At 41.4% G+C, this 23,887-nt stretch overlaps 2 protein-coding genes across 5 annotated transcripts in view; one reads left to right on the top strand and one right to left on the bottom strand.

Annotated features, from left to right (window-relative positions):
- Positions 1–15,438, top strand: part of pip5k1bb (phosphatidylinositol-4-phosphate 5-kinase, type I, beta b) — a 32,332-nt gene extending 16,894 nt beyond the window's left edge. For all 3 annotated transcript variants that reach the window (XM_082554867.1, XM_082554868.1, XM_082554869.1), the window contains exons 7-15: positions 590–889; positions 6,880–7,076; positions 7,431–7,514; positions 7,955–8,003; positions 8,169–8,253; positions 8,956–9,114; positions 10,954–11,080; positions 12,927–13,050; positions 13,137–15,438. In XM_082554867.1, coding sequence (XP_082410993.1) covers positions 590–889; positions 6,880–7,076; positions 7,431–7,514; positions 7,955–8,003; positions 8,169–8,253; positions 8,956–9,114; positions 10,954–11,080; positions 12,927–13,050; positions 13,137–13,139 — 1,128 coding nt within the window. In that variant the 3' untranslated portion in view covers positions 13,140–15,438. The remainder of the gene's footprint in view (positions 1–589; positions 890–6,879; positions 7,077–7,430; positions 7,515–7,954; positions 8,004–8,168; positions 8,254–8,955; positions 9,115–10,953; positions 11,081–12,926; positions 13,051–13,136) is intronic.
- A 66-nt stretch (positions 15,439–15,504) lies between these two features.
- On the bottom strand, positions 15,505–22,768 carry LOC309719060 (ceramide transfer protein-like). 2 transcript variants are annotated; one of them, XM_082554870.1, is made up of 8 exons: positions 22,418–22,768; positions 20,483–20,575; positions 19,601–19,696; positions 19,234–19,366; positions 19,073–19,143; positions 18,836–18,964; positions 16,552–16,681; positions 15,505–15,974 (listed from the first exon to the last, which is right to left on the bottom strand). In XM_082554870.1, the coding sequence occupies exons 1-8, from the start codon at positions 22,538–22,540 to the stop codon at positions 15,847–15,849; spliced, it is 903 nt and encodes a 300-aa protein (XP_082410996.1). In that variant the 5' UTR covers positions 22,541–22,768; the 3' UTR covers positions 15,505–15,846. The 2 variants fall into 2 exon arrangements, with proteins under 2 accessions (XP_082410996.1, XP_082410997.1); XM_082554871.1 differs by lacking the exons at positions 20,483–20,575; positions 22,418–22,768 and adding an exon at positions 19,869–20,463.
- Between the last annotated feature and the right edge of the window lie 1,119 nt (positions 22,769–23,887).

A 23,887-nucleotide genomic window follows, 5' to 3' on the forward strand; every position in this document is an offset into this window, starting at 1 on the left:
GCAAGAATTGAAGGTGTTGAGCCAAGACTTTGTTAATGTGGAAAAAAAAATACACTCACAAAATTTTGAGTTGTCTATTGAATGTTTTCCCTCAGCAGTCTAACTTTGGGAGACAGTTTGGACAGCTCCTTGAATGTTATAGCAAAATCGAAAAGCACGCTCACTGGGCACTATGTGCCATTCCACTGAAAACTGCTGTGCTCTGAGCCGTAACAGAAGACTCAGCACTCTTCTTGGCATGAAAATCAGATATGTCTGACACAGAAGTTTGCTCTTTGCACAAGTTTAAAGTCCTCTGCAAAGGTCTATTTTTTATTTTTTTTTAAATCAGCGGAGCTACAGATTTTTTTATAGTAGTATAAATACTAAACAGATGGTCCACAATTTATAGCTCTATCTACAAACACTAACAGAGCTCCTTATCTGGGGTAGGTACGTCACAGTTATCTGCAATATAATTCTGACCATGCACAAATTAGTTACCAAACTGCTTCCTTTTATCCCACACATTAATATATCTTTTAAAAAATGCACCCAGTCTACAAAAGTCAACGTCGTTGCGACCCCTGTGCTTTCTCTAAATTCACAGAACTTGAACCAGAATCCACGCACTTTGCTTCCCAAGTTTTACGGCCTGTACTGCATCCAGTCTGGAGGCATCAACATCCGATTGGTGGTGATGAACAATGTGTTGCCTCGCTCTGTCAAAATGCACTACAAATACGACCTGAAGGGATCCACCTATAAGAGACGAGCGTCCAGGAAAGAGAGAGAGAAGGCCTGTCCGACCTACAAAGACTTGGACTTTCAAGACATGCACGAGGAGGGGCTTTACTTTGACGCCGAGACGTACAACAACCTCATGAAGACTCTGCAGAGAGACTGTCGGGTAGGTAGTTTTATGGATGTTCTTCTCACAGACTGGCTTTGAAATGGCAGTCGTATCATGACAGGAAGCTCTCTATTGTTCCCTACAACAAATAAGGAAGTCTAGGATGATCTCATTTTGGTTTCATAGCACGGCGCTTTCCTGGTGAAATCCTTTCAAGCTGGAAATCTTAGTCTAGTGAGAAAATATATCTTTTTAAAGGGTTGGTATGTATTCTAACACCAGCAACATGCATCCTTGTAACTTAATCACATTATATACTGCTTTGGGATAATAAGTGCGTATCCTAGATGGGACGAAATATTTTGAAAAGAGAATTTTCCTTGTCTTTGCCACAGAGAGAAAGACAATGTGTTCAGCTAAACTTTCAGTTTGCCTCGGGTCTCTGTTCTTGTTTCCTTGCACGGCTATGTTTCACTACGTGACAGCTCTCCAAACACTGAATGTGATTAAGGCATGATCCTGGTAGCGTGAGACTCAGAGCCCTGTCCAAAGATAGTCTTCCAATCTAAAGGCTCACATTCTTCTCTGTATTAATGCAGACACCGTGAAATTGTTCAACTGAAGGAGGATAGTTTGAGCTTAATAAGAGACATGAGCTGTGATCTGGCGATTCACCAAATCTTTAAAAAAAGAAAACGTTATGCTGCAAACACATAAACTTCATCCTTTCATATCCCTTTGTCTGTCTGCATTACATTAGTTAGGAAGAATTGTTGCTAGTCATGGAGCCTGATGGATCGTATACAGTAAATTTTCAGATTTGTGGGCCATAGCTGTGATTAAATAAGAAGCCTCTAGGTTTTAAAAAGCAAAAGACACAAAACTTACTTGGTACTGATGTCTGCAGCCTCTGTTCCCCTCCCAAGGCAACAATTCAGGCGTTGTGCACCATAAACTCATAAAACAAATGGCTGTATATTAAGCTTTTTTACATTAGAGCTTTCTGAAATGTTGAATTAAGACCCTAATAAAGCACTAAGCATACATAACCTTTGGCTCATTGTCGGTTACAGCAGAAGTTTCCATTTGGAAAATACCCTTTCTAAACACAGAGAGGTGGCATATTTGTGAAGCTATTTATACACCATGATCAAACGCTAGATAATCAGGTTAGAGCAGACCTGGGCATCGGACAGCCTCTAGTTAGTTGTGCTTTTATTTTAAAGTCACCTTTGGGGTTTTGTTGTTTGTTTGTTTTTAAATCTATATATGTACATGTGTGCAAGCAAATGGAGCTTCACTGTGAACATGTTCGTGGAAACACTTATGAGAGATATGATACGATATGTAAATGTCAGCTCGCACTAAAAATAAAATAAAAAGACAGTTTCAGGGTGTAGAGTTTTTTTTAACAAGACATGTATGTAAGTATGTATTTACTGAGGTCAGAGGTAAGACTGTGTGCTTTGCTTGTGGAGAGCTCATTTGTGTGTTTGAGGAGTACAATTTGAATCGCCATTCTGAGACTAAACACACAGAGATGATTTTGAGTGTTTCTCTTTGGCTCTGGGTGAGGGCTGTGTCAATCCCACCCAGTGACAATTACACAGGCCAGTTACTTATTATTTTAGGTAAATCCCAAGTATATTACAGAGGAGCTGGCAGGAATGACCTTAGTGAAAGGGACTGTAACAGGGAGTGATTTGTTCACAGATAACTGGCAGACGTTATGTCCAAATCTGACAAATTTCAGATTTGGACACTTTAAAAATGATTGAAGGCAGATTTAGACAGAAGTAACTGAACTGAACCCAGAACTGAAATTCATATGTTAGCATTGTACGATACAGCAGGAGGTGTGTAACTTGGTGCTAAAAATTAACCATGTTCATAACTAATAGAGTTAATTGGGGGCGAGAACGCTGAACTGTTTTTTGCACTTTTGAAGGAACATGAAACTAAATATGGTGACATAGGCTACCACACAGCTGTCAGGTGGCTCAGCCTGGGGAAAGAGTATGGGACCTCAGACCAGAAAGTCAAGAGCATTATGAGAAGAAAGGCACAGACTTTCCAGAGCTCTCAGATGCAGAATAGAAGGCAGATCTTGCATTTGCTGTCGCTGTGACTGTCCTTCACATTTCAACTTTAGACACTGAATCTGATGATTTTAATGCACTTATTTAAGACCAAAGCCAGCTAGTTTTACTGCACTGGAAAAAAAAAAAGAAATAAAAAAACACAGATTAATTCATTTACCTACAAGCAAGATGGCAACAGTATTTTGTATAAAGTTAAGTCTTGTGCAAAAATATGCGCATACAGTTCACAGTTGTTTTGGGGAATGTTGAGTAAATGGTGATTAAATGTTGACGTTTTTACTGTGTCACATTTTCATCGTCTAACTGCAATGACGACTCTTTCTAGTAGCACTTTATAAAGAAAGAAAATTAATAAGTAAAATTGAGTTGGGCTTTTTGGTGTGTCGCTTCACAACAGCCCCAGCTTGTCATGTGGTCTCTTGGGAAAGTTAATTGCCCACTTATGTTTTTAAGGGCCATTTCAAAGTGCAGAAAATCTAGACCTCAATCGTTGTTTTTGGGGGGAAAAAAAATGTTAACAGCCTGCTGTATTTAACCTGGAAATAGACCTGGATGTTACAGCAAGTGTTGATGGGTACATCAGATGAGTTCAGGGAACAGCAAAAGAAAGACTTCCTGGCAAAGTTCCTGCTGAGTCGTGCCAACCTGCCAGACCTGGCAACCTCGTGAGGCTCCATATAGCTAACAACTTAATGACTTCCATTACACCAAACTTCAGGTAAATGATTCAGTTTTTTATTTGGAAGAAGAGGAAACAAACATGATGTTTTTATTGAAAGAATTAAAGCTAATGAATAGTGGGATGCTGTGTGTTTAAATCAGCCTATTATGTAACACAATCTGTGTCCTCTAATTTCTGTATACTCAGAAAACAAGTAATGACATGGGTAGCTCAGTTTTACAGAAAATCTTTTGCTGCATTAGTTTGTAGTTTTTTGTTCCTCTTTAGGGGAAATTGATTCCTCTTACAGGATTGCTGCATGAACAGGTGTGATCACCTCTTGCTTTCCCTCCTTTTAAGTCAAACATTATCTCGAGTTTTGCGGTAAATCTGGGTCTTGTGATGTTGACTTACAGTCAGGCTACCATAAACTCAGAGCCTTATGTAATCTCCTCAAGTTAGAGTGTTTCTCATTATCATTAACCAGTGTGTTGACTTTCTCAAAGTTCTGTTTTCTTAAGCACACTGACACCGACATCCTCCCTTCTGGCTAATTCAGTGATTTCTTAATGTTTAACCTGGCAGCGCACGCAAGCAGTTCACAAGCTCAAAGTACAACAGAGATGCACTGGCTGTCTGTGTGTGTATAAAATTAATGTATATAGTTTATAAAACCTATATGGTGTATGCAAGTTGGACTGTTTTGCAGCAGCTGTTACAGAGACTGTGCTGTATAGTTTATTGTCATGGCTTCCTGCGTTTGCCTCCTAAGCGGGAAGCAAAGTGCCCTCTAAGCAGAATCTCTGTCCATTTCCATGAGTAAGCAGCTAACCCCGTCACCGCAGGAGAGGCTGCGGACCAGAACGCAGAGTAAGGGTCGGCAGAAGCTAAGCAACAGGGGGCATAGGGGGCTTTGGAGGGAACGAGGAAGTGGAAGAAAGAGTTGTCCTTTAATAGCTATGATAAAAAAAGTAATGTTCAGCTGTTTTTCCAGATCCTTCAGGGAATGTGGGAATGTGGAAAGTCAGTTTAGATAAAAGAAGAAATGGTGTTTGAGCAATGAGCAATGCTTGTGACATTTCAGAAATAACCGATACGAGAAATGTGCTCTCTTCTTAAGTCTCTCCTCTCCATTACTCTCCAGCTCCCCTGATACTCCCCCAAATGCCAAAACAACACGAGGCATTAATAATTCATGCTGAACTCTACTCTACAGAGAGAGTGAGACAGAGAGGGTTTATTGTAGAGTGTGTGTGCATCTACCAGTCTGACTCTGGGTGTGTGTGTGTGTGTGTGTGTGTGCGTGCGTGCGTGCGTGCGTGCGTGGTGAAGAGCATTGCTGTCACATTACAGTGACTGTGCAGTGAGGCAAACATAATGACTGTGATGCTGAAGATGAAATCAAGCTGTTAGGAGACTTTTCTTCACAACACATGCTTGGCTGTCAACACTTTGTCATCTTGTGGGCAACTCAGGCCAAAAAAGCATTAAGAAATATACACTTTTGGCCACTTTATTAGATACACTTGCTAGTACTGGTTTGGCCCCCTGTATGCCTTCAGAAGTGCCATAGAATAGCATAGATTCACAAAGGTGCTGGAATTGCGGGATTTGAGTTGTGGCTTTTGTGACCTCCTCAGGTGGCGGGTTGGTGTTTGTTCCTTTCTGCCCCATCACGACTTCTGCGACAAACCAAGCGTTCTTGAACTGGACTCGTAGTCGGTGTATACTTGGAAAAAGTGCTTCAGCTTGCTCAATGAATAGGGAACACATGTATTTGTGTATTATTGATGTATTAGTGCAAAGTCGGGCGGCTCTACTGGCTCAGAGCTGAATGGGTGGAGGAGCGCTTTAGGCTAGACTATGATGAGAAAAATCGAATTTTGTTGAGGATTAAGCTTTGCTATGACAAAGCTGGCGTCTCACGGGAGCTTTAGAGCAGTATTATTATTACTTTCACTATGAGACAAGAACGGTTGTGTTTGAAAGCAGGAACTAAAGACTGTACCGGTATGCCCCTCAGAATAAGTCAGATTAAAAAATACAAGGAGAAATTTTGCATAAATAACACACAAACGTGGGTGTTCTCTGTCTGCTGTGATGCTTTGATTGTCCGTCGGGGAAAACTGGGGCCCGGATGCTCGGTCGTGGCTTTCTGTAGGCAGCGTGATGTGTATGGCTCTATTCAAAATGGTTGCTGTTTGAATAGGCTGGGGGAGTTTGAGCGAGGGGATGCAAATAGTTGATATGAAAAAAGAGAGGGGTGGGGGGTGATCGGTGAAAAGGCCCTGTGTTTGCTTTGAGTCACTCATTAAGTCTGCTTGCAGTTGTGTGCATGAGTGTGTGCCGCTTTGGCTTTAAATATCAGCAAATGCTAACTTGATTTACAATGAACACTAATAAAATCTTCTGACTATAGATAACTTCATTTTGCTCTGGATTCTGGGCCATGACTGTCTTTGATTATGTCAGGTTTTTTCTGCAGTAAATATAGAAATCTTTGTGGGAATGCATAGTGTTAAAGCATTTATCTGGTTTATTCATTCATGTTTAGACAGCCTGTTTCATCTGATTTTTCATCCCATATAAACACATTAAAGCTGTCGAGGGAAGCGCGATTTATGACTCAAAAGCTCAACTGGCATTGTTTTGACCTTAAACGAAGGCAGAGTTCAGCGGTAGGCGTGGCGTAGCTGCAAGCTCGATCCCATCAGAAGATGTGTGTCATTTTTATTCTGCCGACTGTATTTGCAAAAGCAAATGGCTTCAAGCTAAGAATATTAAACCGTTACCATAGCTTGTCTTATTTTTCTTGGTTGTTTGTTTCAGTCTGGGTCATAAAGTAAGCCTCAGTACATGGCAGTGACCTCAATCCCATTCCCAGAACAAGCTCCCACCTCACTTTCTGCCCTTTTCCTGCCACAGGGTGGCTTTTCTTGAGCGCTGGGTTCCCATAAAGTCAGAGGGTTTATGGGAAGCTTGGTAAAAGGCTCCTCAGACGGGTCGGTGTGTAACACTTGGCTCTCTGTGGTGAAACACCTTGTGTATTTGGCTCTGAACAGGTTTCAGCAGAGATTTCCTGTTGCTGGCTTTCTGGTCTTTCATCACCCGACACACTTTTGACTGAGCTGGGTGATGAAAGTGTTTTAGGAAGGAAACAACTCCCTCCTCATGAGAGTCTAGTAGAAAACTTTTCAAAGTTTTGAGAGGTGGGAGATTGAATCATGTAACTATATCCAGATTGTGATATTGAGTGAACTCTTTTTATTTGTAATTTGCAATAGGTGCTTGAGAGTTTCAAGATCATGGACTACAGTCTTCTGCTGGGCGTGCACGTCCTGGACCACAGAGAGGGGGGCGAGCAGGGTCAGGCAGGGGGTGATGGGAGGAGACCCGTGGCTCAGAGGGTGCTTTACTCCACCGCCATGGAGTCCATTCAAGGAGACGGCAAGGCTGCTGAAGCCCTCACCACTGATGACACGTGAGTTTATTCAGCCTGGGGGGGCGAAGCACACACATGCACACACACATGCACACACACATGCACACGCACACCTCCTCTGTTTGTCTCCTGATGTCCACTTTTTCCCTCGCAGACGTTACACAACCTTCCACAGAACGCTCGAACACACAGTCGGGCTCTCGCATAACCATAGCTACAAAAATACAAACACTGGTCTGCATATTTACAGCAACACACACACACAAATGTAAATACTGCAGGAGCCTCTTTTACAAACACTCGTAAAAAGTGCAGAGGCACGTTTGAACGTTCATTTGAACTACAGCTGCTTTCTAAATGCTGCCATGTTTTGGTTTCTGTCTTCTTTTTCAGGATGGGCGGCATCCCAGCCCGGACACACAAAGATGAAAAGCTGCTCATCTACCTGGGCATCATAGATATTCTACAGTCATACAGGTACTGATGCTAATGAAACTGAAAAACACTGGATTTTTACTGCCTTTCCTTCTTACTTTGTCTAGAAAATAGATTAATATGTTGACTTCTTGTGCCACGAAGTCTTATGAGATCCAACAGCCTTTTGGGTCATCAGCTTTTCCTACTCGTGGTGCTTTAAAAGCATCGCATAAACCTTTGTGAGCCTTGTCGGCATCAGACTCTTGACAGCGAAGGCGAAGTCAGATCAGGTCAGATATGATGAAAAGGCAGAGTTTGTGTACTTTTGCTCTCTTAAAAGCTAAATGTTGCTTAACTTAAAGGCAGAACTTTAAGTTGAGCAAAGCTTTGCGCTGCACCCAGAGGGAAAAGTGAAACCTTTTAGGTTTGATCGGGCATAAAGGGGAATTTGTTGTATAACCTTCGTAACAAGGCCTCTTTTTGTTGTGTTTCTCCTGCAGGTTCATTAAAAAGTTGGAGCACTCATGGAAAGCCCTGGTGTACGATGGTGTAAGTTGATAGCCTGCTCAAATCTGATGGAGCAGCTTTTATGAATGAGCCTTTTATTTTGTTACGTCCTCTTTAAAATTACCCGTGGCTGTCTGATAAAAACCTGACTTCTTTTTTTCTTTTCTTTTTTTAAATTTCTTTCCTCCCTTTCTGATTTGTCCTCAGGACTCCGTCTCAGTCCACCGGCCCGGGTTTTACGCCAGCCGCTTCCTGAAGTTCATGAGCACACGGGTCTTCAGGAAGACTCAGCGTAAGTCAGCTGACTGATCATGGTCATGTGAAACTAAAGGAGGAAACAAAATGTGGAAAGCTGGAAATCCTGCTCTGGTAACAGGAATGAAACTGTAGGCAGTTTATCTTATGAATTACTGGGTATTTTGATGTCACTGAAATGGCACTGGGTCTTTTAGAGTTGGCTATTGGATAAGCTTTTGAAGCACATGATCCGTAAACTCCGAGATAGGAAAATAGTTTTTTAATAGTTTTATCCGTAGCATCTATTCTCAGTGTCCTGGGTGTGGCTGTAGGTGAAACCAGGAAGCTGTTTTGGAACATCAAATATAGAAACAAATGTTACCATGTCGGACCCCCTCTGTGGAAATACATATGGCTGAGGCACTGATTTGAGGATTTAGCTGCGCTGTTAACCATTGCCAAGTCCCGACAGAGGGAGATGACAGGAAAGGATTTTATTTCACGCCCTGCTCAGGAGGCAGAATAAGAAGTGGCTTAGGGGACATTTGTGTCAGCGTCATTGTGCATTTTAACAGTTTAATAGCTTCTAATTTTGGAAGCAGGGGATTGAAGTTTTCCTCTGTGTGAACACTGATTTGATTTATCTCCCCCCTAATTATTGCAGTTTTTGTCTCCCTCGCCTCCAAGTCCCTGAATATCAGATTGTGGTCCTTTACCTGACTCATGTGCTCCTTTTTTTTAAATTTTGGCTCCACAGCAATTCGATTCTCCCCTTCAAAGAGGACCCGCACTTCCATCCCTGCTCTGAAGTCGTGCTCACAGGAGATCCTTTCATCGCAAGCGGATGAGAGGAACGAGGAGGACAGGAGGGACCGGCTGGTAGGAGCGCGCAGCCTCGCCAGCCTGGATGGACAAGGTACACAAAACAAGAGTTTGACAGATCAGCATCTGTGCCAAGGAAGTGGGGGTGGGATTGGTAGATCATAAAAAGCACTTGACATTTTACCTTAATCCTCGCCACGTCTGCCTCTTCAAGCTTCGTTTTGCGGCTTATTAGAGCTTTTTAGAAACACTCGAGGCCACTAAAGAGCTGCTTCCACTCAGCCATAAAAATGTTGTCCTCTCAGCACTTCCCAAGAGGAGGAAGCAGTCAGTGGTTGATGTATTGTTTGGCTTTGATGGAAATAAACAGAGGTTACCTTCCTATTAACATTACATCAGTTACAGTATTTGTGTGTACAAACTGTGTATAAACCATCCTTAGATTGAGCTCCCCCTACATTCTTACGTGATAAAGCAGCTACATCTGTGTGATCTTTGTGTTTGATAAGGCGAGTTATTTAGCCAACAGCACACCGGAAGAAATGTGGGTGTGGAGCAGAAAGATAAGTCACGGGGGTCATTTGTCCTCTCCTCTAATCGAGCCCTGCCCCAGCTGTATCTCCAGCTGTGATGCAACAAACTATAAATCCGTTTGGGTTGTTAAACTTTCCTTCGCTCTTATGGTCACTGAAGGGGTCTCGGGAAGGGCAGGAAATCGGTTTTCACTCTAAAGGGAGTGGCTCGTATGTCAGTTTAACCGGAAGCATCTAAACAAAGTGTGTCGCACATGCTGCTGCTTTGATCTGAAGTGGGCTGGACCAGCGAAAATCCCATTTCTGTCAGTGTAAAGAATTTTATCTACATATTTAATCCATTTCCATCTCAATATGAGAAAAAAAGTGTGTGTTTAACAGTATGTCTCCGTTTTTGGTTTTTGTTTTTCATGATAAAGAAATTCGGCTGTAGTTAATGAAAGAAATCTGTCACTACGACTCTTTGGCCTTTAATGGTAAAAACAAAATGTGTAAAAGTACAGAATTGTAGTAGCTCATTTCCCCAGACTGCCCTGTAATGTTTAATTCACAGAAATGTCTATAGGAACTTGAATGTCATTCAGTCATTTATCTATTACTTCATTACTTTGGTGTCATATGAATGGCTGTGGGAGGGGATCTTTATCAGTAGGACATCTGTAAAATGTATGAAAATACAGGTAAAAGTCCAAAATTTATGCTCTGCTTCACAATCTCCAAAGATGTCTCGTGGGCTGGATCAGAGTCTTCGCCTTTTCGATTCTGGCCCCTAGGCCTTATGTTTGACACCCTAATCTAATCAGTTGCATTAAACTCTCATTCGCTGCCTTGTGTCGATGATTAGGTTTTGAAGTCTGCAAAGACACGGCAGAATTACAGGAAAAACATACTCACTTTTCCTAGGATACATCCAGTGTCAGCTTTAGATTTTATTCAGCTCAGCTTCCAGGAAATGCTTCCTTTTAAGGGGGAACTCTGATTTTACAGCGTTTGGTGTTCCCACACTTATCTGGAGCCGAAGTACTCAGCCTAAAGTTGTAAAATGTGTGGGATCGCCCAACCGTAGAGGTCAAAATGCGCTTACCTGGATTGTGGAGTTTGAAAGTCTGAAGGCACAGGAGTGTTTATTGTTTTACTGTTTTATGGTGCGCTCTAACATCAGGCTGTTGTGGCAGATGGCCGCCCTCGCCCTCGCTCTTCCTGTCGCCAAGTGTTTGCTCATAGTTAGATTGCTGAATCGTTAGGTTTTTCTCTGTGATTTTGTGGGGCCTTTCCCGTCACTAGGAAGCATCTTTAGATGACTGTTTGTATTTATTGGCACCATGTAAGTTAAAACTGAGCGCACCTGAGATAGGAAACCGTCACATGTTTAAAATTTAGTTTTCTTTTTTCCTCCTCAGCCGTGTTCGGTTCATATCTGCGCCCCGACATTGTCCCAGCCAACCCATCCTTCTACGAGGGCTCCTCCATGGGAACTATCTCCACCTCCTCCATCTTTGTAAACGTGGAAAACCAAACAGAGGACAGGTACAGTGTCTCCTGTGTTGACGTTTCCTTGTTTTCCTACACTCACATGATCCTGAAATGTTAAGCTGATCACCTTAAACCATGACGCAAGGCCACGAAGAAAAGAAGGAAGTCACGCCTAACATGTACACTCACGCACATGCTCGGGCACTCCCGCCTTATTGTTACCTGTGCGTCTACGTCACACGGTCTTATTGGTGACGTGCGTCATGGAGCATGTTACTCACTTAGTTTGCCTGCATGCATCCAAGTACACGTGCACGCTTCATAGACAACATATGAATCAGGATGCGTGGTGTTGTAGTGGATGCCAGGAAAACTTTTATTTGATTGGACTCTTGTGGCAGGAATGACTTTGGATGGCTCAAGCGTCCCTTAATGAAATGCTTTAATGGCACAGCATTGACTAATAGTTGAAACCCTGATTTTTAACACAATCAGAGTGTTACATTAACAGGTTTCATTGTGACTTTTACCAGTGTGGAGAGAGAAAGTGTGTTAAAGCTTTATTTCCTGTCCTGCTAAAAGCCTCTAAGCCCTGCATCCCCTGCCCTTTGCATTTTTTTCTTCCCTTCCACCTTTCAGTGCTCCTCCTGTCCAACAGTGTCGAGTTCAGCTTGCTTTCTGAGGCTGCATTGTGTGACTTGCCCGGTCTTGTCCCTTCATCAGTCACCTGCTGCTGCCCTGACATTGTTCTGTCAACTGTTTTTATAAATATTTAAACAGCAGCTTTGACACACTCTTACTCTGTGCCATTACGCTGCACAAATACGGTGACAAAAGAGGACAAGCGGCGCTGTGGAGACTGTATATCAGCCAACAATAATCCCTGTCTGACAGCCGCTCTGCCTTTTATTTTAGTAACACACTTTTGAAGTGTCACATCTATCTGTCACATCTATCTATCTATCATTAATAAAGCTGTAGCTTATCCGTATGTCTCACATCCATCTGTTATCTCTACAACTATAGCAACATGCTGCTCTTGTTCTAATTGGATTACATCTCTTTGAACCCCTAACATAGTGTGTCATATGTTAGAAAAGGGCAAAAACACATTCCTGAATTTATCAGGAAGTCTGCTGATGTGCATATAAGGGAAAACGATCTTTTGTTGCCCCCTAGTGGTGAACCAGAGACTGCAACTAAAGGCAGGATGAATTTTGCAGTACGAATGTGCGAGCTACGTTCAAATCCATTTATCTGACTCCTGTATGGATTCAGTCTAATAGCACTCTATTTCAGCATTACGCTTTTGATCCATTTTTAATAAGTCCCTCCCCCCATTCCTCCTCGTCCAATTCAACTACTGCAAGGAATTTCCAAGATCTGTGGGCTGCGCGTTAGCTGGATCTCATTCGTTGAATGCGTACATGCATGAAAAAGAACACATTTTCTGTCAGAGTGCAATATGCTACAGTTTTTATTAGAAAGGATAGAAAATTGGAATTTCTGTGGATGTAAGTTCCCTCCAGTGGAAACCAAAATGAAGGAGTTAACTTTTTAGGTCTGTAATTTCCTGGAAGAAATCTCTTTTAAAGCTCACTTGTATCTCTTACTCCACATTGAGAAATCTGTAGGACTCTCTCTCCCAGCAATTCCTCTCAATTTCAACCTCCCGTTTGGCGTTTCTGAGACAATGAGCCTCTACGTCCCGACACCAGACAGGTTTCTTTGTCTCTTTACGTCAGAGTCCGCAATAAATCTGCGGTTCGTTTGTTAAGGGGTTTTTTCCAATCCCTTTTCCAGCACTGTTTATACAGCTGCCCTGCTCTAACCGGGGCTTTGACGCAGATGATAAGCTCTCAGGTCCGTCTACAAGTTAACGTGCGACCGTGTTTTTCAGGGATGACGTCGCATCCAGCTCCACCTTCACCCTGGAGGACAGTGCCATCTGCCTTACGTCGGAGCAGAGCACCATGGACGTGGACATGGATCGAGATGACGGATCGGTTCTTGACGTCTACCTGGTGGGTTCATTTATTTCAGGTTATTCTTGTTTAAATATTGACTAGGCTTCAGCTGGATATACTGACTTATTCTCTTTGTTTCACAGTGAAAGGAGCAGCTTTACAAACATTCATTTTCTCCTGCCAAGCATAAGACAATCGCCACACCCCCACTGGACAGGCCATGCTGGCGTTTGACTCACTTTCAGTGCTGCTAGATCCATGTTACCACTTGTCTTTGCCAACACATCAAAAAAAAGTACTGAGATTTCCACTGGTTGTTGGACGAAAAGTCAAAGTGAAGGAGATCTGCGAGGAACCATGCAACATACCGTGTCACGTGCTGTACATCAGACTGAGCTTTGGGAACATGCGTCAATGCCGCGGCACCATTAGGTTTTATATGTGTGTACTGTTTTCAAGGCCTACAAAACAACTTCAGCATATTTGAGGAGACGGTAGATGCAAACCATTCATGTGTTTAGATGTTTGGTTTGGGGTTTTTTTCTTTCCCTGCTGTTCAGAAAGACATGAAGGACACTTTTACGATTCGCGACTGCTTTAGTTGCTGTTAAAATGAGAAATGTTTACACTGAATTTATGGTGGCATCTTTGTCCCCAATGAGGAGGGACGCCGCGTTGTCAAACGAAGGACACAAGTTGGTTTTGTAGCCGCATCCAACACCTACCAGGAAAGACTCCTGTGAACAGACTAGATACTGAAGCTGCCGAGGCCAAACCCGAGGTGCGATCCGGTTTAAGCGGCCTGCATTTTTTCCTAACTGTGCCGCCCGGAGAGGAGCGTGAAGCGAGCAAAGACTGCGGCCAGGCCTCGTCTGAAGCCCGGAGCAGGAGGCACTTTTGCCATGTTATGATTTCTCCAAGGACACTGCTTTAGGCGGGTGGGCTACCTGATAGAAGCACAGATGTGTGAACATGCACTTTTTTTAAAATCTTTATTATTCAAATGCACACTTGTTTTGTCGTTGACACTACATGTACAAAGACAATGAAGCAACACTGTAGATATTTTTTTTTCTGTTTGATGTGGAACTACTAGTTTCATGAGGTTTGCGTCATGACTGAAGATGCTTTTACTCAGGATATCCTTTGATACTGAATAAGTGTGTCCTCTTTAAGTTCAAGTTCTGAGACACTCGGTGGCGGTCCAGTACCGCGCCATCAAAATCATATCCAGCTATAAGTGTTTGAACTCCACGATCACGTCAGTTGAGACCATAATTTATTATGTAAATCCCAATATTTTACCATTTGCTGAAAATATACTTTCATCGCTGAATGTATAGACAATGCGTATTTATATAAAGAAGAGACTCCTATAAATAAAAAATTTAAACTCTGTGTCTGCCTGTGAATGCTCAAAACATTTCATGTCATGCGTTTGCAGGTCATAGCTGTGGATGTTTAGGAAGTGGCGGTCTTTAGTGAGAGTATGGGTAGAAACCCTAGGCATGCAAACACGGTGGTAACACGTAAACTCCACGTAGAAACGGCCGTGACCTGATTCTGTTCCAACGCTGATTATTGCGGCTTTCCACAGAAACCAGTTTCATTGTCACGCCAGTGTGAGGAAAAGAATACGATCGGTTCTGCTGTATATTAACTTTAATTTACAGAACATTGCAAAACATTTACTGTCAAATAAAATTTCTCATATACAGTTTAAAAATATACAAACTATTTAAAATACAGACAAAACTGAAATCACTAAATGCATTCTGCTCATGTAGCTACAACACTGTGCAAAACGTCTGCAGCCACGCCTCATTTCGTGACATTTGCCTCCAGATTTTCTTGTAATTTTTTAAAGTGGTTTTCAGAAATGGCTCTCTGGGCTCTTCCAAAGATTTTCTTTAGACATTGGCTGCTTTTATAAAAAAAAAAAATAAAAAAAATACAATTTTAATTTATTTTAAATACAGTTTCAGTCCATTCCTTGTACCCGACCATTTTCAGAGGTATGGTTTTAGTTTAAGCCTTTTAACACTCATATGAAAAAGGCACCAAACCAAAGTTAAATGCTCCTCATCGCCCAAGCTATATTTCTTCTGACTGTTTCTGTCAATAAATTCAAGTGTTTAAGAGTCACAAGTGATAATTTATTTGACATCTAGAGTTTTCTCTGTACAATACACCGTGTCCACTGTGCTCTCTGAAAGCTACTTTATAACAATATTAAAGATTTCAAAGCTTTAGGCCATCAAACTGCAAAGAGTCGTCACGAGAGGGAGGGAAGAAGTGAAAGTGTTCCCACCTCATCAGTGCTTTTGCTGTAAATATCAGTTTAGGTTTGTTTGTTTAATTGACCTTTAGTGAAGTTTAGCAGTACCAAAAAAGGAGAAAAAAGCAGCTGTAATATTACCAATTAGAGCAAGACACCCCCCCCCCCCCCAAAAAAAAGTCAGGAAATGGATAATCAATAGAAATGCACGAAATAATTTACCCCAAAAAAAAAAAATAATCACCTCATGAAATTCTTGTGGTTACATACAAAAGCGCCCATGACCAGCATGATCTAGCTAAGATCATAAACAACTACTTTTGTTTTAAAGCTCGAGGGGCATCTGAATAATTACAGATTCTGTAGATCTTACCTCGTTCACTTCAATAAAATCAATCCAATCTCAAAAAAGAAAAAAAATCATGAACTTAGTTAAACTTAAAAGGTCAAAGATGGTATGCATGGTAATTAAATTAACCCAATAAAACAAAAATATACAAATATAATTAATTATAATTATAGAAGATGTAGCTGCCAGTCAAGTTGTGCTTGGGGTCCTGGTTACCTCGTTGAATTCAGAAAAGGATGGGCTTCCCAACGGTTTTCTCCTGGACGTAGGAGCTGAAGCGTTTGAGGAACTTGGGATACTCTCTCTTGGCCACAGGTCTGAGGATTGATGCTGGAAACCAGCCTCCGGGGTTCACTGCAGTCACACAGAGAAATATAATCAGGAAACAGTGTGTTCCCGCTGACTTATGATAAAACTATTAATAATAAACCTGCACAGGCAGCTGTGTGGGATGCCCTCTGGCGGGACGTGGTGATTTAATATTTATGTTTTTAAATGAACTCCCTCGACTCGCACGGCATCTCTGACAATAAACTGGCTTATTCATCCTGCAGCGCTGCTTTATGTAATAACCTGCTTGTCTGCAGGGGCAGAAGTTGCAGTCTGGACTACAATTTCAAAGTAATACCCCAGGCTGGGTCATCCTCGTGTCAAAACTCCAAAATTCATTTAACAAAAACAAAAAAGGGCCAAAACAAAGAATGGCATGTCAGTCATTCAAACGAATGAATAACCAATTCTATATTTTCTTTGATGGTCTAACAAACGCTTCCATTAGACTGAATAACCAAACATTCAGACATTCAAAGTGTGCTTTTCTCATCTGTCGTGTACAAAATCTAGTGATACATGTGAGGACTGTAAGACTAAATAGAGGCTTTGTTCTGCTGTCTGCTGAGATCAAATCCAGATGCTCTTAAGAGGCACTTACCATTGGCAACATAGCTGACCCTGCACGAGATGTTGTCTCTGCTGATCTCTTTGTCGCCCTCTGGTGGACTAACCAGCGTTTGGCAGATCATTGCAACATTAAGTTTGGCACGAACACACCGGTTTGTTAGCTGAAAGTGAAAAATACATGAATAAATAAATAGGAGTAAAAACAAATTAAATCCCCCAAAACAGACACATATCTCACTGTAACTGATATGACTGACAGACTTTGGTTAACATTGTTCTCCCATTTACTCAATAAGGCCTTGTTTGACAAGATGATGTTTGATACTAACATGAACTAGATGCACTGTTACAGCACTTGGAGGTGTGAAGAGAAAAATATGCATAAGCAGTATGTTTACCCAGCTTTCTTTGTCAGGCATAATGTATTAAACCTCAAATGTAAGAGTTGTTCTTATACCAGGAGCAGTGCTTATGTCTGTTTTCAGTCATCCAGGTCATGGCACGCTTAAGCACTCGAGCTGAAGGCAACTGGACGTGTTTTTACTTTCATTAAGATTTTTCACATCTCATCAGAGAGTCTTCTTCAGTCATAAAGGCCCAAATATTTAACCTCTACTGGGATTGGCCAGAGTCGCCTCTATTTTTTGAGGCGACTGAGGTCCTTCAACATCTGCCGGACAATGCTTGGGATTTTCTACAAGTCTGTTGTGGCCAGTGCGATCCTCTATGCTGTTGTATGCTTGGGGAGTAAATTGAGGGTTGCTGATGGTAAGAGACTCAATAAACTGATCCGCAAGGCCAGTAATGTTGTGGGGATGGAGCTGGACTCTCTTGAGGTGGTGTTGGAGAGGTGAATGTTGTCCAAGATGAAGGCAATGTTGGATAATTCCTCCCACCCACTCCATGACATGCTGGTCAGTCACAGAAGAAGTTCAGCAAGAGACTAAGATTACCAAAAAGCACCACTGAACGACACAGGAAATCATTCCTGCCTGTGGCCATCTCCCTGTACAACTCATCCACTTAGCACACTGTATACTGCAATAGCTACACCCCTTTTGCACATTCCCTTCTTTCTTATTCAGATATTTATCAATAAGTAACTTATATGTATGTATATATTGTGGTATTTCTTACTTTTTGTAATGTCTGTCTTTGTTACTGTTTGTACTGGAGCACTGTAACCAAAATAATTTCTCCTAAGGATCAATAAAGTGTTCTGATTCTGTTCTGATTGTCACCTTGGGGGTGGTCCTGAGAGTTTTTGACTCACCCTGTCATCATGTCAAAAGGAAAGATGTTTCACCTTCACAAACCTAAAAAGAAGTAAAGCTGCCTTTAACTCAAGTGCTTAGCACTGGGACTCTGCTGTAACCCGAAGTAATTGTCTTGTGTATGACTTTATGAGCCTCTCACATGATTGTGCTCGGGATCATTGTCCTGTCGCGTGACCCAAGCTTTAGCTGCCAGTGTCAGATTTGACTCTATAATACTTCATGAGTTCATGAAAGGTGCTCAGGTTCCTGTGACTCCGAAACATCATTCCTCCACCACTGTGTCTGACAGTTGGTTTGATGTGCTAATGCTGATATGCTGTAGTTTTAAAACTACTTCAGCCTGAAATATACATGTAAAAAAACTTATTATTATGATTATACGACTATTATTACTATTTTTGTTAGGCTGTGAGATGGGTTAATGATTAGCCGTACTGTTGATTTTCATGCATTTTTTGTACAGTGTCAGATTTTTTCACCAAAACAATTACTAATTGGGAAAAAAAAGAAAGAGAAGACTTTAAGTTGGACACACACACACACACACACACACACACACACACACACACACACACACACACACACACACACACACACACACACACACACACACTTATCCAACATCAGTAGCGGCACTAACTTATCAGTTCAGTGACAAGACACCCCTGCAGAAAACAGAAGAGTAGCGCCATCTGGTGGACAAATCTAAACATTTTAAATTGAAGCGAATTTCAATAGCTTTCAATGGGGCATTTTTTGGCCTTAGATCAAATGTGGATGTGCATAGCCTAACCATTTTAAGCTAATTTAAGGAGTTGAGACAACTATTCTAAAATTTAAAAAATATATCTTTTGGCAAATATCAGCTATATTCATTCAGCACAGCAGAAAATAGAAAATAAAAGAAATAAAAGAAATAACAGAAAATAAAAAACTGAATGGCACAAAATGTCCTGAACATCATCTATTAATTAAATGAACACAGCACAACAGTCTAGCGCTAAAAACACAAGGGAAGCCTCTGAGGGTTAATCTTACAGGTACATCATCATGCTCCACAGAGATGTTGCAGACGATCCATGTGTCGGGTTCACTTTCATTTCTCGGTGGAATCATCCTGATGACTGACAGGAAGAGCACATCTCGCTGAGCGACAGGCCACACTGTCTAAAACAAAGGAGACACGTGATCAATTCAATCAATCAAAAACAGGCTGTGCAATATAACTGATGAAATGTGCATTGTGTTTCACTGTGCAGTGTGCACTCAGTATACCTTGTGCGTCTGGTAGACAATGACGGCATTATCAGAGAGCTTTTCCACAACGTGGAAATTTTCAACGGTGGCTGTGGGAGGGAGAGTTCACATCAGGTCATGGCAATAACACAAGGAAAGTCAAATAGTAATAATATGTTGGACTAAAACACAGATCTTACTCTCCCAGTCCAATCGGACTGCAGTGTCCCAGAAGTAGTGGCAGACCTCATGTCCAGTTACCCCCTTCACAGCATGTGTCGCTTTGAGGGGATCCAGGACGATGCCGTTCTCCTCCACTTCCCTCCTGTATACCTGTTACACAGCACCACAGACAGAATATTATAAACACACTAACAACTTCACCCGTTACTAAAAACTAAGATGATTTTTCTCAGGCTTTTAAAAGTTTTAAATCACCGTGTATTTCAGCGGCGTATTTTTTCACTGTAGCACAAATAAGTTACTACTGCAGTACATTTTAAAATGTGAATGAGATTTAAATATTCACAGCAAACAACAGAAATAATTCATGTTTTCTGTCCTCACCTTCATCGCCCCTTCTTCTGCTACCAGTTGCCAGTTGGCACCTCCACCCTCCTCCTGGATGGAGTAAGCCATGTGATTCTGCACAGTTTCCTCCACCTAAGAGTCAGATATTATAGCATTACAGTATTTATATGCCTGAGCGATCATCACACCTTCTACCTGTGTATTTAGTTTTTTTAAACAGAGGTGTTGATAAAAATAAGAGAAGCCATGAATCCCAGAAATGTCTTAAGCAAATTTACTATCCAACTAAATAAATATTACACACTTGATATTGCTTGGGTGTGTTCAAAACCTCAACAACGCGTCACGGTCCCTGATTTCTCCCAGAATTTTGACTTCCTGTATAGTCAGGTGGTGCTATATACTGAGCGCAACCTGACTCTGATCCTCGGAGCACAGGAAACGTTTGTGAAATCCTGCAGGGAGTGGTTTAGCAGGCGTTTATGTGACGTTCCCAAACACAGCACTTGAGGGCTGAATCAGTGAATGTTATCTGAAGCAGATGACTGATTAGCTCGATCGAGGACGAGGAAGGAGAGTGGATATAGAGCTGTACATCGGAGAAAGATTTTAAAAAGAAGAAGGAATAAACTACAAAAACTGAAAAAGACTCCACAGCAGGAGAGCAGAAGACACATAACAACCCCAAAAAAGTAGCATTTCATATGAATCTGTACTTTAATATTGCAGTGAGCACAAAATGATGTGATTAAGATTAAGGTCAGGTATGTCAGCGTCATCAGCACCAAGAAGACCTTGATTTGTACAGGGATGATAAGACAAAGATAAGAGCAGCAACTTGTTACCTTAAATTTTAACAAAGGTGGACAGGAGGAGGGTGAATAGCACAGAGCAAACAAACATAAATATGGTTCGCACCTTGTTGGCAAATCTGTGTGTGCCGATGCTGGAATATTCATGACCGGAGGAAGCTGAAGGCAGTTGAACTTTCCAGACCGTCCTTGACTGGCTCTGAGGGAACGAGCAGATGAGTTAAGATGAGAAGATCAAGGAGACAGAAATGGGTTTATGGAGGCCATGAATGAGAACATTGAGACAGCAGTGAGGAGGGTGACAGATGGGTTCAAGGTGGTGTTGCTGGGCTCTGAGACCCTTCTCGTGATGGACAGACTGATATACGAGTTTAGAGAAGAGTCTCTGCAGACTATGAGTTCATTTAAGTTCAGTTTTATTTGTCATATGCAAGTTAGCACAGGGTCAACATTGCAATGAAATGTATGTGACGAGCAGAAGACAGTCACTCAGCAGTATAGTACAGTAAAAAAAAGAAAAACATTGTAAAAGAGCAAAATATTTATAAAATATAGTAAATATTTTGCTCTGACTATGATGTTCACATACAACAATGTGTTCTATAATGAGAGTAGGGAGCAGGTGGAAGAGAGCCTGGGGAGGTGGAGGTATCCTCTGGAGTGAAGAGACATGAAAGACAGTAGAAGAAAGACCTAATATGTGTGTGTGAATGAGAGGGAGACAGGTGTAACAGTGAAGATGCAAGGAGGAGGCAGCCTAATTTTGACCTAAAATGAACAGTAATTAATATAATATTATAGCTTGAGTGTTTAATCATAAGAAAGTTTTGCACAGGCCTCTATGCAGTCCCCCAAGAGCTACATTTCAGTCTAAAGGCCTCAGTTAGCATGTTAAATGTTAAAGTTCACGACAGTGCAAAAACACTGAAAGAGTGTGGCTTGTTTGGAAGGGTTGCCACAAGAAAGCTTCTTGTCTCTCTCTAAACAAAAAAGGAAGAACATGGCTGCACAGCTTATCTGAACAAATCACTAATAAGACCTTTGGACAGGCAAGACCAAAGTGGGAATGTTTGTCCATGAAGAACTGCACTATGTGTGTTGAAAGCCAAACACAGCATATCAATAAAAACATCAACATAGTGGTGGTGGTGGTGGTGTGATGATTTGGGGTTTGTTTTACAGCCACAGGATCTGGCCACGTTACAGCCAGCCAAGAACTCCTCTCTATAACAAAGTCTTCTTCAGTCAAATATAAAAGTATTTGTCCCACAGCTACTGTAAAGCTTTACCCGCATGCAATTTGACAATTATCTGATGCAAAGCATCAAATCTACAGCAGAATGACTGGAAAAAAGAGAAGAAAAATCAAGGTGTTGCAATGGCTCAGTCAAAGTCCAGAATGAGCTGCGCATAAACAAATGCCCGCAAACCTCACTGAACTGAAGCAACGCTGTAAGGAAGCGTGGACCAAGGTTCCTCTATAATGATGTGAAAGGCTGATAAAGTCATACAGAAATCATTTTGGGACTTCAGGTTATTACTGCTAAAGGTACTTCTAGAAGCTATTGATTGGGGGATGCACTCAGTTTTCCACAGGACTTGACTTTCCTTTCCACGTGACTGTTTCTGTTCTACTTTGTATCTTTGTCCATTAATCCGTTTGGATCTTATCTCTCCTTGTCTACACGAAGAAATGCTGCCATTCCACATAACAGCTAATCAGCGAAGAAGTAAAATGGTTAGATTATATTCAATAGTTTATCCCAGTCCAATTAGTATTATTCAGATCTATGACTTAGAAGAAAGGAATTATAGCAAACTAGCTAAAGTATCTGGACTTTGTTTTTTTAATTGCTGTGTGGATAAACTAACAAATCAAGTGTGGCTACCGGTGAACTGTAATGCTAACAACAGAGTAATACTATTAAAGTCAGAGGAACCAAACACAAACACAAACAAACAGGTATAAAGGGAGGTGTCGGCATTCCAGACAACACAAAATAAATAGAATGTGTCGTATAACCAGGACACAGAGACCTACTGTAACTGGATGGCTGCAGGTCTGCACAGGGATCCATCTTTGAGTCTCCTGCTTCAGCAGCTGTTTCTTCTTACTTTTCCGCGACTGCTTCGGTGAACTGTGCAACGAAGTCCCGGTACTCATTTTCTAACTTACTCTCTGAACAAGTGTGGGTAGGTGTGTCCCGCTCCTCGTGTGTTTGCTCTGTGACTGTTTCTATGTCTCTACCCCACACACCCGCAGTTAAACTTCACATACATAACCAAACACTGATAAGTTTGTGGTTGATTGACTCAGGTAGTCTAACTCACAGGAAATACTTCCCGGTTTACCTTTACGCACGCACGCACGCACACACACACACACACACACAGAGACAGAGAGAGAGAGAGAGAGAGAGAGAGAGAACTGGTTTGTCGAGATCAGCTGAGATCAGGACATACATGAGGAGCTCTTTTAAAGGCACAGGCCAATCAGTGTCAACATGAACAGAGAGTGTTACAGGACCTCAAACTGTCCACTTGTTTCATGTTTACTGAGCAGTGACTGTAGGAGTTGAATTTCATAACATGTTTACAGTAGCCGCTTTTATCCGGATAGTTGGATCATGGAAAGGACCGGGGAACTGACTTTTCCTGTTTTTCTTGCTGCCTGGACACAGGCTACAGTCTCTTTTTCCTTTGGATGCGATCTGATTTGCATTTTCAGCAGGCGCACCAACACCGGAGCTAACTTGCATTAAAGTGTATGTAGTGTAAAGTATTCACCGCTAGATGTCAGTAGTTATTCTTTCTAATGTTGCCATGATTGTGTTTAAGGACTGATGAATAAGTAAAATACAGACTACAGCTGAAAGTTAAAAAAAAATAACTACCTTTTATAAAAAGAAGAAAAAAAGAATATTTTCGAAATCTGTCAAAAAACAATCAAACAACCTGATTAAAATAAAAATGACTACATTAACTGAACTTAATTCAAGCTTTTTACCCACATTTGAAGCCACTGAACGTCTCTGAGAAGTCAGAAATTAATCAAGTATCACATACAACCACTAAAATTAGTGTTGTTCAGGAATGCAGTAACAATATTCAAGCATATTCTGGTGGAATAACCATAGTAGAAACAAAAAATTTTGTAACAAGCAAAACTTAATTTAGGACTACTTTGGTAAACCTGACATTGGAAGGTGGTGTGAAAATGTAAACGCTCTACATAAATTACACAGATGTGATACAATGCAGCTGACAGTAAAAAACACAAAAATATTATATACACAGAGATATAGATTATACACAGACACACACTTAAAGTGTTAATAAAATAGGTCCAAGAATGGATCCCTATGGAACACCTACACTGATGGCAACGCTTTTAATCAAGTTCAAGATCTTTCGTGACACAATAAAGTGCATTTTTTCTGACTCCAGGTCTGTGTTTGTAATAACTTAAAAACTAAACTAAACTAAACCATAAAACACCAAAAACACTTAG

This window comes from Aulonocara stuartgranti (genome assembly GCF_965226115.1).
Source record: "Aulonocara stuartgranti genome assembly, chromosome: 12".
Taxonomy (NCBI): Eukaryota; Metazoa; Chordata; class Actinopteri; order Cichliformes; family Cichlidae; genus Aulonocara; species Aulonocara stuartgranti.